This window comes from Neodiprion pinetum, chromosome 7 (genome assembly GCF_021155775.2).
Source record: "Neodiprion pinetum isolate iyNeoPine1 chromosome 7, iyNeoPine1.2, whole genome shotgun sequence".
Classification (NCBI taxonomy): domain Eukaryota; kingdom Metazoa; phylum Arthropoda; class Insecta; order Hymenoptera; family Diprionidae; genus Neodiprion; species Neodiprion pinetum.
Window position 1 is genome coordinate 25801354 of NC_060238.1, and position 14778 is coordinate 25816131.

At 37.8% G+C, this 14778-nt stretch overlaps 1 protein-coding gene across 3 annotated transcripts; it reads right to left on the minus strand.

Moving 5' to 3' along the window:
- Nucleotides 1-272: 272 nt before the first annotated feature.
- LOC124223250 (protein no-on-transient A) lies at nucleotides 273-13279 on the minus strand. Of its 3 annotated transcripts, XM_046635033.2 has the most exons (14): nucleotides 12906-13279; nucleotides 11985-12122; nucleotides 11462-11680; nucleotides 10945-11246; nucleotides 10560-10855; nucleotides 10163-10353; nucleotides 9915-10038; nucleotides 9492-9511; nucleotides 3069-6618; nucleotides 1440-1488; nucleotides 1134-1221; nucleotides 881-955; nucleotides 637-684; nucleotides 273-408 (listed from the first exon to the last, which is right to left on the minus strand). In XM_046635033.2, the coding sequence occupies exons 1-9, from the start codon at nucleotides 13134-13136 to the stop codon at nucleotides 6343-6345; spliced, it is 1797 nt and encodes a 598-aa protein (XP_046490989.1). In that variant the 5' UTR covers nucleotides 13137-13279; the 3' UTR covers nucleotides 273-408; nucleotides 637-684; nucleotides 881-955; nucleotides 1134-1221; nucleotides 1440-1488; nucleotides 3069-6342. The 3 variants fall into 3 exon arrangements, with proteins under 3 accessions (XP_046490989.1, XP_046490992.1, XP_046490991.1); XM_046635036.2 differs by lacking the exon at nucleotides 3069-6618; XM_046635035.2 differs by lacking the exons at nucleotides 3069-6618; nucleotides 9492-9511.
- Between the last annotated feature and the right edge of the window lie 1499 nt (nucleotides 13280-14778).

A 14778-nucleotide genomic window follows, 5' to 3' on the forward strand; every position in this document is an offset into this window, starting at 1 on the left:
ATATATATATATATACCGATTAAATTTAGTGTGTGAAAATGTAATATACTTGGCTTTTTCTGCGGTTAAATAATAAAATGTTGTCAAGGCTTTCACCAAATGATTATTTCCTACACTCGGTCTGCATTAATAAGTTCTTTTTTCCCACTCTTTTATGCGTCAATTCAAAGTTTCCAGCTTTTCAGGCGTTCGGGAATTGGGGATTGGTAATTAACGATTAAAGTAGAGAAGGTTAGTAAATGACACGTGAAAATTTCTTTTCAACACATCAATTAACGGTTAATCTATGAAGAGTCTTTTTATTTCACTTCGTTTTCATCAAAACGTGATTACAGGTACTGTAGAACTTCTCCATCCCAACTTCTAGGACATCTTCCACGAAATAATGAATCGTACGCCATTTTTCACCTGTAAAATTATCAACAAATTTTGGTAAGCCAGAGTTCAGCTACAGCCGAATCCTCAGACTGATCGAACAGAATGTGTCAGTGTACGAACGAAAAGTTGTCATCTTCTCTTATTCAGGACTCTAGCCAGTTTTTCATCATTTTGACGTACGTAAATTCTATTCCCATCAAAATATCGGTAGAAGATAAAACAAAAAATTAAAAACTAAAAAATAATGTGTCATCTTACAAGATTCGTGCAGCCCTGCATCGAAGTTCACGTATTTTCCTCAGTTACCTGCGACAAAATAGAAAGCAAATAATCGATCAGACGGTGTTAAAATCAATCCTAGAAATGCGAAAGGGGTTTTAAAATATCGTCAGTACACGTTGGGTATATTTTAAGACATCAAAATAATCAGACCCGAAAGATGCTATCATCATTGAAGAAAATTACAGCGAACCATGTGAGTGGACGGTTGCAAAACTTTTACCTAAACTCAGGAAGAGATTCATCTTGGAAAATCCGTGCCACTCTGCATCGAAGTTCACACATTTTTCCCAGTCACCTGAAACAAAAAGAGGAAATAATCGATCAGACGGTGCTAAAGTTGTTTTAAAATATCGTCAGTGCACATTTGATATCATTTTGGGACATCAAAATAATCAGAGCCGAAAGGTGCTATCACCGTAGAAATAAATGACAACGAAACATGCGAGTAAAAACTTTTACAACTTTTCTCTCACCTCGTGCGGAAATTAGATTCCAATTTCCAAAGAATTCCGTTCAACGGTTCATGGAATTTTCACGAGTCCAAGTCGTAGATTAAAATCCCTGTAACAGAAGAGACGACAAAATTTTCAGAATGGCGAATAAGATTCGATGCATTTTGAGAGGATTGTTCTCTTCTATTATTGATTCAGAATAATACGTTGGGAAATTGTTTCATCAATGGTACTCAGACCCGAAAGATGTTTTCATCATTTTATAACAGATTATAATAAATTGTTAATTTTCAACAATTATTATTATTAATTCTGTTTCATTATTACCTTATATTTGTAGATCGTCGAAGACTCGTCAGCCACCTACAGCTATAATCTGTAACGACAGAAGAGAAAATTAACACGTGATTCAGTAAGTAATAATTAGAACATATTAAATCCCCTTTTACAAGTATGACTAACGACATTAAATATAACAAGACAAATATACAACTGCGTTTTTCCGAATGTCCTTGAAATGTTAGACAAAGGAAAAAAAAAAACAAACCAAAAGATGTACAAGCTTACAGTAATGTTATTCCGCGATAGATCAACATTGGAATGCAAGTTTGTTGTACAATAACTACAGTAATATTATTCAAAGTCGACGGTTACAGAAATGTGAACACCTTTTTCCAATAGATTCCCTATAATAAACAATTGCAAAAGAATCACTTTTCGATAATTTCCTCGTCATTTTCTAATATCATATGCGGTAAGTTTAGTTTGACTTAAACGTTCATTTCGTGCGCGTTAAATCATGTGGAATATTTCAAGAAATCAGAGACTAGAAAATTAAAAACAGGTTATAAATTTACGGCAATATCGTACACACAAGTCCAACGCTTCGCATAAAAATTTCACAGAGTTTCAAATAAATTCGTCGCTGTAATTTTGCTGGATAATAAAAGTACGTACAATCAATCAGTACAGAGTTGTTGCAAAATTCTCCCAATTTTTGAAATCCTATGAAAAAATTTTCCACAAAAAACAAATCGCCACTTTACAAAGCGTTAAAAAAAAAAAAAATATCACAAAATGGTTTATACCATAATATGAAAAACCGATTGAATAAAATTATTTTCTCAATTCTGTAATTCAAGTCACAGCTAGATGTAAAATCAAATGATCTTCAAAAGTATGAAATTCAGCCAAATCGCTCCAAAAATTGTCAATATAATTGCATCGCAAGTACATTTTTTATTCAACTTAATTTTCCATTTTTGTAACAACCCTGTTTTATCCGTCGAATAATCAGACTTGTAATAAATCTGAGCACGCAAAGGTACAAAGGGAAGAGGGGGAGGGGGACCGACATTCGGCAATCGTCAAAATCCAGGGAGGTCCGGGTTTATAGAAATCGTAGGTAAATCGTTTACGAGAGCTGAACGCGATTGTTCCGCAATTGACACAGACAATTAGTTGCCATCGTTCACAGAACAGGGTACAGAGAATTACTTTCTTTTTTTTTCTTTCTTACATTTGGTACAAACAGCATAAACCATTAATCGCAGTTTACAACGTTTGCAACCGGTAATTTTCTACTTCACGTATAAACTTATCCGATTAGCAGCAGCAGTAGCACAAAAATTCGCAATCGGAGAAAACTCATGTTTCGAATAACGAACACACACTCAGTCAGAGAACGTATTATCATTCAGTATATTGCCATTCGAATAATTGTTCGATGTTTTCTTCTTCGTATCATTAGTACTGCAAACACTTATGCAAATTGTTATAAATTTCAATTTGAGATTAAAAATAAAATTTCGATTCATCTTCAAGTTTTACATACGTGATCGTGACAAAGTGTTTGCCGTACTGGACATAAATAGTTCCACATGTTCCCACCCCAAGTGTATAAAGTATAATTTATATAGATATACCTTTAATAACATTTTCGCAAATGCTACTCACCTCAGTAATAGTGGGGGTTCAATGAATAGTTCATTCAACATAGTAAGAGCCTATATCTTGCGATTGCAGTCTCTCCTCCGCTAAAGAACACTGCCGCGATCAACCATTTGGATCACATAATAATGTTGAAACTGTAAACATAGGTATCTGGGCAAAGAAGTCACGGGGTCATGAAAAACACCCAAAGTGTTTTCGTCTCAGGGCTTTCGGTCAGTTATACACATCAGTACTTCTATTCAAATCCAGAAAAATTTTCCTGCGTAGTCGAGAAGTTGACAAGTTCACACATCGAGAAAAATTGGTTTACAAATTCAAGCGATCCTGAAGTTTAAATGATTTCTCAAAACTGACGGTTCAACTGGTAGATTATCGAATATGGGAAAATAGAAGAAAAAAGGTATTAAAGAAAGCAAAAAATAAAAAAATAAACACGATCAAGAGAAAATTGTGTTAGATTTATAAACGAAGTACAAAGTTATAATTCAGAAAAAATTTCTAGCTTCAATAAGATGCATGTAAGCACTGTGAATATGTTGTTACAAAGAAAAATTTCAGTAAAGGAATGATTGCAAAATTGATTTTAAAAATTGAATTATTAAATGGAAGATTTTTTTTTTTTTTTTTTTTTTGTTTTTGTTATACAAACATTACCACCCTATATCAGCGATGCTTTTTCCACATTGTAGATTGTTGATTCCCTTATAAGCCAAAGTTGTAAAATAAAAAAAAAAAATAAAAAATTCTCAAGTTCCACAGAACAGGAAAATCGACGGAAATGTTTGAGTGTCTCCTCTTCTCTGATCGTTTCAACAGTTAACACACACACACACAGCAAAGATTTCCAATTATCGATGCTGCGAAGCGTGTTCTTTGTTACACGCATAAGCAGAAACTTTGAAGTTACGGTAGTTTGTTCTTAAAAGTTTCTTCGAGTCCATAAATCTTCGGCCGCGTAGATTGTGATAAATAATAAATTCTCTTCGTGTTAATGTTAAATTTCATTGATAAAATGTCACGCTGAGATACATCATTTGCAAATATTTATGCACGTTTGCAATTAGAAATTTCATCAAGCTCCAGTCGTTTTTCTCAAAGTGATTTCGCAAACACGCAAAACGTGACTCCAGATAAAGTACAATATTTACAGCTTGATAACGAATATTTTTTTGCAATAACAAAAATCACACGCCATGTTGAAAAGTTCATCTGAAGTCACGTATAGTGCAGAAATACGCAACAAGCGTAATTAGAATATTTTCATCATTTTTGCAATATCAATCAATCGAATTGATGATTGATTTGCAAACATTGGCGTTATGAGTAATGAGCAAGAAATAGATAAACTCAGATTTTTTTAGTGACGCACAGTTTTTTTTTTTTTTGTTCTCTAACTTTATTAATAAACTTTTAAATTCATTTTTCAGTGAGAAAAAAAAACAGGTCTCGGTATCACAGATCGAAATTATCCATGACTTAATATCAATCTCGTGATAATCAACCTGAAATATTTTCTCGCTGGTTGAGATTTACGTGTTTTAATTCCATTACTAAGTTTTAATTACGGTAATTGTTGTTTTCAAACTTATATATATATATATATACATATATATATTTGTATATATACGTGTATGTAATCGAGAAAGGAATAATAACATTATTTCCAATTTATGCTATGGATGGTTATTCAGTAACCTTCATTCGAATCAGTCATTCATCTGATAAAATTCATTACAGAGGATTTGACTTTTTTCAAATTTACTATGTATGAGCTATTTGTTTTTTTTTTTTTTTTTTTACTTTTCGATATACTCGATGACGGATATCGATATCAATACTATTTCGCCTCGTATTCCTTTTTTTTTTCTCTTCAAATTATCGTAACAAAACATTCAAGTTAGATATCCACATTGTTGATTTCAGTCAAAATTAATACCTCCACACTTACACACTACTAATGGTAGTTATTATTTGTATAATATATATAAAGTACAACTTAGTAATTATTAATAATACAGTCAAGTCACGTCGATTATCTATATATTCTTCGTGATTGTAAGGTCGTAATGATAAATGAGCCGTCAAATTGAAGCTAAAAACCAGATCAATTTTCAGCTGAGGAATCCGTGGAATGGATTGTTTTTTACACCCTGATTTCAATCAAACGTTTCGGAAGTAAATTCGACAAAAGATCTGCATTTTATAACTTTCGCAAGTAGTATCGAAATATAATTTTCATCGTTGGTTAATAATAAAACGTTGAGGGGAAAAAACGTACTCTGCTGGAAGAGCAGCAACAGGGTAGCTTTTTTCCTTGCAAGTTAACGACGATAGCAATGATCTTGTCATCATCGACACCGCAGTGAACGATTGATAAGTTTGGTTTACATATTTCTGTTCTTTTGTCAAGATAGTTTAACAAAAGTAACGAGCTGTGTTGTTAACAATGTGGAAAAAAAAAAAATTATGTGTAAAACGGGAAGCGGCTGAATGACCAAATAACGATATACGAGAGAATAAACTTAATAAAAGCATCAGAGTTCCGTCAATTTAATTTTTTTTTTTCTTTTCTTCTAGTACCTGATAAAGTTCTCGTGTAGCACAATACACGCCCCTAGATCCATATAGTAGTAGTAGGTAGAGATGTACGAGAAATATTTTCATATTTCATAATATCGTCAAAGTCGACGGAGACGAAGATTTCCTAGGTAGCGATACACGGACTTCGCTGAAATGTTTATGGCGCCGGGCTATGTACGATAAAATTTCAACCCCTCCACCCCACCCAGTTTCTTCGATACTTCACCAAGTCCGAAGACTCGATTTTCGATCACAAGTCAACACCTTCCTGGGTACAGAAAGTCTTCGATTTATGATATGACGCAGTTCGTCAACTTGTCCAAATTCTGGGTATAAAATTTAAAACATCGTTCGAATTCCAAACTGCATATTTCACTGCACAAGAATAGAAGTATTACAACGTGTTCGGATATCGAAGGATTATCGCGTATTATAATACATCCACAGTACGAAACGATTGCGTGTAAAACTGAGCTAAAAGTGATATCGCGAGGGGGGAAAAAAAAACGAAAAAAAAAAAAACAAAAAAACGAAATAATAAACTTTCCGTCAATTCTTGGATCTCTGTCGGCCTTATTATCTTCTTCCTTTGCTCCTTCTCCTTCTTCTTCTTCTTCGTCATCTCATCTTTCTCTCCTCTCTCTGTCGTTAGTATCAATGTTCATACTTTAGGCGATTGCGATTCGTCATTCTCGTATCAATATCGCCTTCGCTTGTTAGGATAATCGTCGGGTCGACCACGGTCGTTTCCTTGCCAGCGGGGATTTCCCCCGCCGCCTCCGCCACCGCCGCCACCGCCGCCGCCGCCGCTACCGCCCCGATTGTTACCGATGTTACCCATGCTTCCCATATCGACCCTCATGTCCATCAAATCCATTATTTGACCACGGTCGTCACTATAACCGCCGCCTCCACCGCCGCCGCGACCCCCGCGGTCCATGTTATTATACGCGTCTAGGAAAGACTTTGGATCCTGTCATGGACGAAGGCCATTTTGTTTTCATTTTATTTCGTGACGAACGATAGCGCGATCGACCAGAATAACGTGTAAAGACGCCGATGTAAATTACGGGTTTTAGAAGTTATGATTAAACATAATCACGGAATCGATAAGCATAGATTTATATCGTGGCATACGATGGAATGGTATTTTTTTTTTTTTTTGTGTTTACCGTTAAAAACACATTTCATAGTTCATTCACAGGCAGTGACCATCCGTGTTTGACAGCAGCAGAGAGGTTCATCGGTCAATTTCACATAGAAAAGAAATGGGAAAAAATACAATGTTAGAGAGTTGTTTCTCGACGAATGCGAAATGTAAATATCTTTCGACAGAATCAGAATTATTCGTGCCTCTAAGATCGTGTCACGTACTTGTAACTAGTCGTGCCACTAAATTTATTTTCCTATCAATTAATTTCCATCAACAACTAGTATTTTATCACACGTGTAAAATAATTCACACAGAATCAGAGGACCAAGTAAATGCCTAACACAACCAAATAGCTGTCTATAAGCGTACAGACAATACCAACTGCGATTCGACGAGTAACCAAGATATGGATATCGAGAAATTGACAAGATAAAATCTACGGATGATACATAATACTTGTTCAGACATTACAAAACATTTCCTGAAAAATCGTAAAATGATATCAAATGTGGATTTAAAAAAAATGATAATTTCTTGAGCTGGAAAGCGATGTGAGCAGCAAAGAAACTTGATCAGGGTCTTCTAAGCAAGCTCTTCGCAAATTTCAAGCTATGAAAAAATCATCTTTTTCGTATGAAAATGTAAAGTGTTGCTTAAAAGTAAGATACAAGGGATGGGGGGGGGGGAGAAGTTCGCTCTTTCACAAATCAACTAACACTTCGACGATATAGGTGTTTTCTTTTTTTTTTTTTTTTCATATAAGGGGACGGTGTTGATCGCGTAGGTACAAGCAGTATCAACGTGAAAAAAAAAACAAATCAAGTATCCAACGAATTTTTCACATCGAGCAGAGCAGAGACGAGGGTCAAAACTCTCTTCACAGCAGTTGGGACGTGGTTAAGCATTTCTTGGTCCACGTACGGTAAGACTGATCATGGAATTACTGAGCCACAAATATAAATTCAATGTATTAATGAATGCAAGAAAAATATTTTGAACCACACCTGTCTAACAAAAAAAAAAAATAATAATAATTGGACAGATAATGTCCCGTAATTCCATGATTTTCGTCCAAGTTTTAAATAACCATCCGAATAGATATAAACAAGATACAGAACTGACTGTCTGCAACCATATGGAGAGGCCAAACGTAGCATTGCATGTATAGAAATTGCACACGTTGTCACAGATAGTACTTGCTTTTCTGCGTAGCGCTTTATTTTTGAATGTCGCGAACGGATTTTGTTTTTTTTTTTTATTTTTTAAACGCGGTATTCACAACTGGCGTGAAACTGTTATGTAGAATGTTAATTTTCTTCAGCATGATAGGCGAGGTTGTGTTCGCGGGTGAGCAAAAGTAATCGGCTAAGCATCATCACACGGTTAATTTTTTGTTCTTCTGTTAAAAAAAAATTTGTATTTTTTTTTTTTTTTTTTGCCTTCTGCAAATAATGCGCCTGGGGTTCAACATATATCTACGAAAAGATTTGAAATCACTCAAATTTTACGAATATGTTGATGAGTACTTTTCATCAGGTCACAGCAATCAGCGGAGAGATAACAGTGGTAAATAGAAATGGTAATCAATGTTTCGAAATAAGTAGATTAATACCATCTACTTTACCACGTCAAATGTTTTCCCACCCTAAGGTTAAAACTTTCTTTTTCCTTCTCAATCGCACACTAGAAGATGACGTTGGATGCAAAGTGAAATTAAAAAAAATATATATATATATAATATATCATATATATCAAAGCATATCCAGTGTCGTGTAGGCACAAAAAGGTTAGCGCGTCATTTTTGTTTAATTCGGGGGTATTTATACACATGCACGTTTTTTATATGCCCGAAGACAAGTTCTTTAAACATATTTCTGCAAACTTTATACTGCCTCATTTCCCTTCATCTTATTATTCACGGCCATCAATTGGGCTACCTTTCAACGTGGACAAAAAATGTGCGATGTTCTGCGGTATAAAAATTAATCATCAATTCAATTGCATCCCGAAGATTTTTATTCATGCCGAGCACGTTTGAGTGAGACTTTCTCGTTCAGTCTCAAGCGAGAGCGACGATCTCGCATTGTAATAGAAATTAATGCTCGGTGACCCCTCCATATGTTTCAGTTGTTGAACTTCGGTGAAATCGTCGTTAATGCAATATTACATTTATCAAGTACAGTTCATTGAGATCGGTAAGCGATTGTGTATAAAAATTGGTTTCTTTTCTTGTTGCAGACAATAAAATTCTGTTACACGTCAAAAACGTCTTATTAATGGAATAGAAAAGTACTGTGCAAAATTACGCCATCAGATAATTCGCCAGTAAAAATGCGTTGTTCACTTTTCTCCTTAAAGTGTCATGCAGAAATATTATCTTTCACGAGTACACGCATTAGCGGAAAATTAGTAGAAAAACAAAAAGGAAAAATATCTTCGCAATAAATCGCCGAAGCTATATCTCGACGCTCGGACAAGATCCAGTTCATATATAAACTGGACTCGAAATCCATTCTCATCTTACAAATCTTTCAGATGCTTCAGGTATATTCGATAAAAATTAAAAAATTACAGTGGATACCAGATGAAAAATTTAAAGGGAAAAGAAAAAAAAAAAAGAAAAAATAAACTAGACAAGTGAATTCGAAAATTCAACTACGATTAAAATTTTGTAAACAGAGTTAATACATTACCACTGGCAAGTTGTTTCCGCCTGAAATAGAAAAACAAAATTGACATTGCTTACTTGGTTCTCGTAAGTTTGGATACATTCGCGAGTCTTTCGTGTTTTTGTCTCTAAGTTCTTATTTATTTTTAATGATTTTACTGTTCAAGTTATTCAACTTTTACTGTAATAATAACATGTGCCCAAACTTTTGGCACATCGCAGAACCATAAATTAAGTTTCAGGATGCTTCCTAGCCGGGTTATGATTTTGCTATTCCCCGTTTTTATTCATATGATTTCTGGCACTTAGAATCTTCAATCAGCAAAGAAACAAGCGTGGCGTCAGGGATTTTTTTCACGTGACATTTTATTCATCAAGTAGCACAATTCGAAAATACTAAACAACAAGCTCAATCGTGACCATTCATGTTAAGTTGAAAAACACTCACCGTCTGGTTGACCAAATCCGTCGCGGTCATTCACACTGATGGCATCATAATTTTTACCACCAATGCTGCCAGGGCCTCCCCCTCCACCTCCGCCGCCGCCACCGCCGCCGCGTATGGCTTGTTCCTGTAGGATGAAAATTATTTTTCAAAAATTAATAAACCGTATCACTATGTCAATGTATCAACGTATCAAGGGATCAAGAGTCATCTACCATAGAAGGGAAATTTTTTAATACAAGTTTGTTTACCTGCATAAAGAGATTATTCTCTTGCTGTCGTCTGTGTAATTCTTCTTCCTGCCGCCTGATACGTATCGCCATTTCTTCCTGTTGTCTCCTCCGCAGTTCTTCCTCACGTGTTCTTTGCTCCTCGGCTTGTCTCTCCTTCATCTCCCACTCTCGCTTTTGCCTTTCCCTGTCAGCTTCGCGCATTCGCAACTCTGTGGTCCACCGAGGAAAAAATTTGATCAAGAAGTATTCTCGACTTTGAGGACAGTTATCAAATCAAGACAGTTCAGACAATACTCAGAACTTAAAAAGCAGCCAAAATAATTTTATCATGTCGATCAAACGGTAATTTTTTTCATCATTATTGCACAGTTAGGACATGTGTTGAAATTCGAGCAAGTTATTCCCATCCACTCACGTTCGCGTAGTAGCTCAGTCTCGTGTTCATATCTGGCAAACTCCATCTGTGCTTCAAGCTTTTCTTCCTCCATGGCCATTTCTCTCTTCAACGCCTCTTCCTTCTGTTTGTAAAGTTCGTGGAGCTGCTTCCACCTAGTGCCGTACTCATGTTCAAAGCTACCGATCTGTGCAAATCTCGGTCCAACTTCACGAGCTTTATAAAATTCTTGGTTCTTACGGGGTAAATTTTTGTCTGGATAGCCGTCTATATCATCTTGCTGCTCAAAAGGTTCGACGACGACCGGTCGGAGAGAACTGCGGTAAAATAAATCAAGTTGTCGCATTTCATGAAGACACAAAAAAGAAAGACTACAACCTTCACAAATGTATTTTGACACACTTACGCAGTAAGGAAGTAACATCCTTCGCTACATTTCCTAAGCGCCAGTTGTGCACCTGGTTTTCTGCAATATTCAACTATTCCCTCGCCCATACTTTTTCCTCGGTCATCTACAATAACTGTCGCACGTTCAATCTCGCCAAATACACTGAACGCTCTGTCCAAGAGTTCATTCGACACCCAAGGAGTAAGATTCTTGACTTTAATAGCTGACGAATGCGGGGCAAAGCGTACTTTTATTGCACGACCTTTTCGCATCGAGCCATCCAGTTCATGCTTTGCTTTTTCCGCGTTTGCACGGAAGTCCTACATAACACGGGGGGGAAAAAAAATACCGAATGTTATTATTGTTATAAACTAGTGAAAACATCGGTTTAATTTCATAAAGAATCAAGTCATAGCAAAATAATGCAGCCAAATGATTATTATCATTGTGTAGTCAAACGGTAATTTTTATAATCACATAATGTGGCGATAGGTTGTATATTTGGCAATTTCAAGAAATGTAAAGCATATATCACCATTCTTAAGAATGCGAAATTCTTCTCGTTATTCACAAACATTTCTGAAACTTCTCCAAATGCGCTGAACATAGTTTGAAGCTCTTCCTCTGTAACGTCGTTGGTAAGGTTACCAACGTACAAACGATTTCTGCCGCTGAATTTTTTCTCTGTTGTATCTTGGGGCTGTAGCTCATGCGTCGGCCCGCTCAAATTTATTATACGTTCCATTAGGCGATCCTGCATGAAATACAACGTAGTTGAAGTTATTACCAAGTAGAACGGCGCTCAAAATTGCAACCGAATCTATTACTTATTTAACAAATTGTGTCCATACTTTCGGCACACAGATAGACATTGACGAGTCAAACCATGTTTCCTAGCCGGACTTTCTTTAGTATTCCCTTACGATAAATCTATGATTTGGCACTACTCGGCAAACATGAAGATTTGCAGTAGCGTGGCGTCAGGGTTTTCAACTTGCATGTTCGCAACACGCGCACAACATTTCATGCATTACAAGACTTTGATCGGTAAAACTCACGTCTTGTGACCTGCCACCCATCATTCCTCGATCTCCGCCACGACCGCCTCTACCTCCACGGCCTGGCCCTCCTCGTCCGCCACCAAGGTCAGACATGGATATGTCCATACTGCCGTCCATTGAGTCATTCATTTTCACCTGATATTAAAAATACTGAAAGTTTGGACGATTTCCTATAACTGTTTGCATTGTGCGATGAATGTAGCATGGAAAGAAGTGTCGTTAACTTTCCTATTTTTCATTTCGATTAACCCTTATTTACACCGATATCTCGGGAATATAAGAACAATCTCGGTGTGGGTAAGAATTCTTCTAAATTACAAATAAATATTTTAGGGGTCAGAGTATTATATTGGGGATGAATGTAAGACACGTAACGTAGAGTCGCTCTAGCAGGTCTGAACCAGCGCAACGTGCCGGTCGATCTCCAACACATCCAACACATTGACAAAATGGACTCCAAGCGCGGAGCAACGTGGAGTGTGTGATCGATATAAGGAACAGGCGATTGGTTTATCAATAAATACGGCATTCTGATCATAGTCAAAGGTTTTTTACACCCGCATAAACCTTTCGCACCGATATGAAAATCCGGAAAAATGAGATCGGAAGAAACAAAGATGCATAATCGCGTTGGGCGGAACAAGAGCGTGCCGCCTTACGACGCCATTTTGTGTTTGTCAATTCCGTGCGTCCGACGCGCAGATAGTTTTCAGGGGATCAAAAAATCAATAACCTTTAACGAATCTTTAGCCGTAGGAAAAATTGGTGTACATGGTATTAAATCAAGCCCAATTAAAAGAAATAGCGAAAGACTGTAAACTTCGTGATCGATTTACTCTCAACATACATTTTCATGTTTGGTGGGGAAAAAAGAAAAGGTCGCTTTCCTCGACCTCGTAACAAATGTAATAGCTTTACCTGCACGTCATTTCTGGGTCCTGGACCACCGCCGCCGCCGCCTCCGCCTCCTCCTCCTCCTCCTCGACCTCCAGAAAATCGGGATCCTTTCCTACCTCGAGGACCGCTGCCGCCACCGCCACCACCGCCACGTCCACCGCCGCCAGGTCCGCGTTGATTATCGTTCGTGTTTTCAGGCGGGACGTTGTTCGGGGTTTCGGATTTAACACTGGGAGCATCAGCGCCCGACATGATTCCGTTGCAAGGTCAACGGCCGGATGATGGTGGGAAAAAAGCTTCGCGTAGCGCGGAGTCAACTCCGTTGTTCGACTACGTTCGCGACGTACGACGCGTCGACACTGAGGTGTAACAACGAAGAGAAATGGCAACGCCGACGCGAGACGAGCCTGCCGGCTTTTCCCCCCTCTACAACCCCACCGCGAGGCACGACGGGTAGCGCCGTTCTCGATTTCTATTAGCTGACGGCTTCGACGCTTCCGCTTTTTATTGGCTGACGGCTCCGACGCTCTTACGGAAACTACGTTAATCTATTCCGGCTTGTATTTCACCCGGAATTATCGACGAGAATGGATTTCGAACGAAATATAAATGTTCAACGACGTGTTTGCGCTGCGTTTATTTTATCATAGTAGACGAATGATCGTCGTAGCTGAATTACATGCTGCACGGACTTCGACTTGATCGGCGCCATTTTTTCAAATCATCGCTAAAGCCCGACATCAGCTCGATCGGCTCGATTCCATTCTACTCGACGAATTCGAACTAGAAAAGCAAGGATATTTAATTACGGAACGAGTTTCCTACTCCAGATGATTCGTTGAACCAAGTAGATGGAATCACGAATGAATACTTCGGTCATCGTTGCACCGCTCGTAGTACTTGCATACTTATTCCGTTTTTCTGAGATTGCCCAAAAAATATTCCCTCGCTGTATTTCCGTATCGAATAAACACAAATAATTTCATCATAAAGCGTTTAGTGTCACAGAAGTATCAAAAGCAGATATCCGACCATGGAGAAATAGCCACGACTATATGTTTCGCAGACCTTATTATCGGCCTAAACTGCATATCGAGACCCGATCAGATCGTGACATCTATAATGCATGTAATCCGAGTAGCGTGCTAGCTCCTACAATAGCGAGTATAGTTCGGCATGAAAAATCATCGGCATAATCTGTTATTCTCTTGACAATAGATGCAAATACGTGGAGGGAATGCAAAAAAATGTTGTATGAATAGTTAATAATCTTGGTTCTCGCAGCAGGGGTAAAGGCAGTTAGCAAGACCGTTTATCGAACGGGCAGATCGGGCGGGTGATTTAAGTGGCGGTGAATTAAGGTCAGACTTGTGATCCGAAGCGATCAAGCATATGCCCCTAAAGTGTTCCAACTTATAGGTATGTACGTACGTACGACTTCCATCCCCCGGCGTTTTTACGGACGCTGCTGCAGTTCATTTTGCCGTAGTAGGCGCAGTCGTTGGAGAACTGGTACGGACAAAAATCTCAAGAGAGTTACGTCTGCATCTTATATCTGCTGGCCAAACTCGCCGCTGGCATTGTTCCCTGCAGTAGGTCACATCTCAGGAGAGAAAACAGTGCCTACGAGTCTTTCTTCGAGAAAGGTACATGCAGGTACCCCTCAGGATTAATGCGCCAAACTCGTTTTGGACTGTAGTTCTCCGTATTGTTTAGCATTGCCGTAATAATTTAAGGTGCCACTCGAAAAAGGTCTAATTAGCCGTTCGCGAATCAACAGCAAATCGTGCCTAACAATTCCGCAGTTGGCTGTTCTCGTCTTTCACCCGAAAGATTAATCGTCTCGGAGACATTTGGATAACAGTTTTTGTTACCGAAATAGGAGTATCGCATC